Source organism: Salarias fasciatus, chromosome 14, assembly GCF_902148845.1.
Source record: "Salarias fasciatus chromosome 14, fSalaFa1.1, whole genome shotgun sequence".
Classification (NCBI taxonomy): Eukaryota; Metazoa; Chordata; class Actinopteri; order Blenniiformes; family Blenniidae; genus Salarias; species Salarias fasciatus.
The window spans coordinates 7,121,926-7,127,095 of record NC_043758.1 but is presented as its reverse complement, the minus strand read 5'-3'; the positions used below and the strand labels follow the sequence as shown (position 1 = coordinate 7,127,095).

At 43.3% G+C, this 5,170-nt stretch overlaps 1 protein-coding gene across 2 annotated transcripts; it reads right to left on the bottom strand.

Moving 5' to 3' along the window:
- p2ry2.1 (purinergic receptor P2Y2, tandem duplicate 1) lies at nucleotides 1-5,170 on the bottom strand. Of its 2 annotated transcripts, none has more exons than XM_030108744.1 (5): nucleotides 4,890-5,170; nucleotides 3,584-3,937; nucleotides 2,195-2,363; nucleotides 1,772-2,102; nucleotides 1-1,690 (listed from the first exon to the last, which is right to left on the bottom strand). In XM_030108744.1, the coding sequence occupies exons 2-5, from the start codon at nucleotides 3,918-3,920 to the stop codon at nucleotides 1,496-1,498; spliced, it is 1,032 nt and encodes a 343-aa protein (XP_029964604.1). In that variant the 5' UTR covers nucleotides 3,921-3,937; nucleotides 4,890-5,170; the 3' UTR covers nucleotides 1-1,495. The 2 variants fall into 2 exon arrangements, with proteins under 2 accessions (XP_029964604.1, XP_029964605.1); XM_030108745.1 differs by having other exon boundaries at nucleotides 5,008-5,170.

The following is a 5,170-nucleotide window of genomic DNA, read 5'->3' as shown; positions in this document are numbered from 1 at the left end:
TTATATGTTAAATCTGTACAAATCAATTAGTTTACTTTTCAATGATATTCCAAATTGAAACAGAAGGTTTAAAAAGTTTTGGAAAATGAGCCTTCACCTTGAGAACTGAGCTGTCAGTTGTGTAATATCGCCCCCTGGTGGTCAGGTCTGGGAGACGGGACTTCAGCTGAGACACACTGACTCTTCTCTCACTGTTCAAAACATCAGCTGCAGCCTGCAGCGCAGTGAAACCTGCTCAACTGCTTTCTCTCGTTTTATTGCTGATGTGCTGACATTATTTCCACCTTCATATTTTGACTCTCATCTTTAATCGTGAAAACTGTAGCCTCTGGTCAAAAATGAAATATTCCGAGACACGACCATTTGGATTTTCCACACCTTATGATAAAATAATGAAGTGAAAGAAAAAGGTTTTAAGTAATTTATTGTCTGTGCATTAAATCCTAAGATATATGGAAGTTTCAAAGTTTGGTATTTTATCTATTCTAGAGGCATCTGTCCATAAAAAAAACAATTCCCGTACTCGATATGATTTCAAACCTACAAGGACAATATCAACACAAACACAGAGTCATAATTTTTTTTCCAGACATTTCAAATTTCCTTCACTCACTTTGAATTAAATAATACACAAAGGCATCAGGGAGACTCAAAACACAGAAAATGCATTTTTTCATATTCAAATGTACAAACATAGGGCACAACGGTCGAAATCCTAAAGATGTTTTGTTAAAAATGTTTTGCATCTCACATGTTACAGCACCATCTCTGTCATATTCTTAAATCAGTAAAAGGGCGAATTGCCTTCAGTCAGAGATGCAGCGTGTGATTCTCGTGTATTTTCTGTGGAAATGTCTGTGGAGTAGTGCTTCTCAGCCTTTGTGCAGAGTTGCACATTTTCCCTGTGCATGACCGGGTACTTCCGTTTCCCTCCATAATCCAGAAACATGCATAAGAAGTCAACTGGTTGCTCTAAAATGCTCATAGGTGTGAACAACCGTGCGTTTAAATTTCATTTATGCAAACGACGCGTGTACATTTACACTGTTCGCACGGTGTCTGATAAGGAAGGGATGCGCTGGGAAAAAGGACGGACTCATCACTCCCTGCACCTGCAGACTGTGGGAACATACACACACACACACACACACACACACACACACACACACACACACACACACACACACACACACACACACACACACACACACACACACACACACACACTCTCACACTCAGTTGTTTTCATACTTCCCTGCAGCTCTCTGCGCAACTCAGACTCTTCTCGATTGCTATAAATCCTGTGCTGAATTCTTCTCCCTCGGTATCCTGACATTCTCTGTTGGTTTACCTCCAGAGCATCTCTTTTCAGTCTCAGTGAAAATGACAACAGTGTAATTGTGCAGATACAGTATCAGCCTTGAGAGAGGATTGACAAACAGCCACTCAGAGTTCTTGGAGATGGTCTGACTCTCAGATAGTTCCAGCCATCTGCTCAGAGTTGTGTCGTCAAGTTTTGGTTCCGGTTTTTTGATTTCGGCGAAGACAGTCTGTTCTTCCTGGCGAGATTGCTGCGGACGTCCTGCCCGGCCAGGAAGTAGAGGATGGGATCCACACAGCTGTTGGCACTGGCCAAAGGTCTTGTGATCTTGTAGGCCACGCTGGAGCCTTCCACCAAACTGCAGCTAACCTGGTGAACACATTAAACCGTCTTACGTGGAGGAATTTGTTCATATAACATGTATTCTCAAAGCAAAGCGTTTGTCCTGACCTGTGCCGGGTTGACCTGCCTCAGGTATCTGAAGGAGTAGTACAGACTCCTGGTGAGGTGGAAGGGCAGGAAGCACAGCATGAACGCAGCCAGCACGATGATGATCATCTTCACTGACTTCTGTTTGGATCTGGAGGCGATCCGGCCGCCCCTCTCCCCTCCTCCCGCTCCCGGCTCCAGAAGCTTCCTCACCATGAGTCCGTAGCACACCATCACCACCATGAAGGGCAAGGCGAACATGATCACAGACACCACGGAGCTGTACACCAGGAAGTCGTCAAACAGCTCCGGGCTGGTGGTGTCGTAGCACAGTCGCTCGCTTTCCGTGTCCCTGACAGAGGAGAGAGAGCGCATCACGGCTGTGAGGGGGGAGGCGGGGCTGCCTGGAGGGGCAAAGTGGCAAATTGCATTAAAGCAAGTCACCTGATTCGTGAGAAGTAGAGGACAGGCGCTTGGCACAGTAAGACACAGGCCCACACTGCCACTGAGATCAGCTTGGCCTGGCGAGCGCTGACCCAGCCGAGGGAGCGCACGGGGTAACAGATGCCGATGAATCGGAGCAGACTGATACAGCACAGGAACAGAATGGAACCTATCAGAGTGATAGATATTTAACACGTCTTGCTGGAACTTTAACAGTCTCGTTCAAGATATCATTTTTACGCCACGCCCCGTTTGTGCATCAGATGGCAGTAGTGAGTAGCTGTCACATCCAGCCGGATGAATTTCAGAGTTTTGGCAGTTTGGTGTTTTTAGTTAGTAATTGCCCAGAACTGTCTTGTGTAGACTAATCGATCTGCCATTTTTTTATTGGACTGTGGACAGTCGAGATGACGCATTTACGAGACTGGACAGGATGGGGCGAGCTCAGTAGCTCAGAAGCTGCTAACTTCAGTACTAACAGAACAACACAAATGGCATCATATGGTGTCCTGGATGTCATAATTAAAGCTTTTTTTGGTAACACTTTACTTGAAGCACCTGGTATAACACATTATAAGTAGTTAAAAACACTCATAAATGATCACAATGCTTTATAACCCACTATACAGCATAGGGTTCGGGTTAGGTCCCGATGTTATAAAGCATTGTGATCATTTATGAGTGTTTATAACTATAGTTATACAATGCTATAATATACTAATAATATGTTATACAGGGGTGCTTCAAGTAAAGTGTTACCCTTTTTTTTTAATTATTCTGTCAACGTTGATCACCTTTAGGCCATTTCGAACCACATTTTACACAGCTATTGTATTTATGTCTAATAACTAGAGCGCTTCCTAGTTCAAGTCAATAGTTTCATTTATTTAGTTTTATGCTGAAGTTAAATTCTGAAAGGACAATCCCAAAAATGTATCCAGACTCAGTAAGTAAAACAGCTTTAGCATATCTCTTTTCAATGGTCATGGATGAGAAATGGTCTTGCTATTTTTCTCATGTCTGAGGCAACACATCCAGATAGTTTGTTGTATTTATGACCCTAACATAACTTTTTGTCACGCTATAGATATCAAGTACGCAAAGGTTGAGAGATGTGTGGATTTATGTATTGTTCAGGCTCAGGTCCTTCAAATTGAAAAAGGAAAAAAGTGAGTAAACAATAGCAATAAAATAAATTGATTTCACTTAATTATATCCTCTTCTGCTTATTCTACCACATAGAGGATCCTTTTGTTTACCATGCTATTATATTACTAATAATAGTCGTGCTGCATTTTTTCTTTTCGTTGCATTATTAGTCAATTCTTCCTGTATGCAGCGCTTCCCATCTTGTGATGTTTAGGTGTGTAAGTAGTATCGGTGTTTTACCATATAGGTTGGCATAAAACAGGAAGCGTATGGCCTTGCAGAAGGGTTCGCTGAAGGGCCAGTCGTTCTCGTCGGCGTAGTAGTAGATGAGGAAGGGCAGAGTGAGGACGTAGAGCGTGTCACACATGGTCAGGTTGAACATGTAGATGGTGGCGGGGTTCCAGCGCTTGGTGCGGAACACCATCACGTAGAGCGCCGTGGCGTTGAGCGCCAGGCCGATCACGAACACCAGAGCGTAGCTGACGGGAAGGAGGATGTATTTGAATTCTTCACTGAACTCACAGTAGAAGGCGCTGAAATTGGTTTGGCTGGACTCGTTGCTGTCGAAGGAGGCCATGTTGCTTGCAAGAACAACTGAGAAAGCAATTGGCGTGAAGGAGAATAGTGTAAATAAGCAGCATTTTGAAAGAGCAACACAGCAGAAACTGTAGTAAAGGATGTCCTGAGTCTGTTTCATGTTCAAATACAGTCAAAAATGCAGTGACTTTGACCTATGTCTATAATGCTGCACTAAAGTTTATTTCATCATCAGTTCATTTAAAGTGATCTCCAATTCAGTTTGAGAAATGTGGATTTTAATAACAGTTCATAGTTTTACAGTTCACCTTTCTTATTGGACCCCGGACCACCACTGGACCAATCACTGAAACACTGCACTCGGTTTTACTCTCTCCAGTTTGAGTCAGCCCCTTTCAATCCATAGATCATATGAGCCATTAAATATTTAATCTTTTCTTTCTGTGTGGGTGGGTGAGTCAGTGATGATGAATAATGACAGACTGAGATCAAGGGATATGACTGGTTCTCTTAATGTCAGAATTAAATGCTATGCTAGGCCTTTTTTCTGGATCAACATCAGCATGCAGACTCAAACAAGAGGCAGTTTCTCTGTCTCTAATGCATACTGTAAGTGAGACATGTTTCCACAAGCCAAACAGGTTGAGCTGACAGTCCACCAAAACATGTTTTACACCTTTCAAGTGCATCCTGGTAAGCCAGGGTGTAAATACAGTTTGTTGTACACAGATGAGAAAAAGTTGTGTGACGACTGCTAAGGCACAACTATCAGTCTGGCAGGTTTGCAAAAACACTTGTGGGAGTGGAAGGAAAAAGGTTTTAGCTCTGAATAGTCTGTGTGTAAAGCCATTTTCAAATGTTCCCGTTCACTCGGGGGCATGCATGGAACATTAGTGCTCTCCTCGTCTGCATTAGTCTGTTTATCTTCATCTGACAAGCTCAAGTTTCAACTCATCATTCATAAAAAAAAAACTCAGCATGCAAACCCAGCTGAAGATGGGAGACTTACTAGTTTCTCTGTCGACTGATGAACTTTCTTTCTAACATAGTTTTCAGGCTGAACCATTTGTTCGTTCCCCTTCCTCTTGAAAACGGCTCCCAGTTGAACAGTTTAACAAGGAACAGACCTGAGTTGGGGCAGCCCCTCCAGTCACGCCTCAAATTCTTCTGACCTGCTGCCTGCGTGCCATCCCCAAACCGAGCACAATTTACTGCTCTGCAATATGGCCGCACCAAAATATCCACAAAGTCCCTTAAATGCTTGAGGTTTCTCACGCTGCAGGCTCGCCT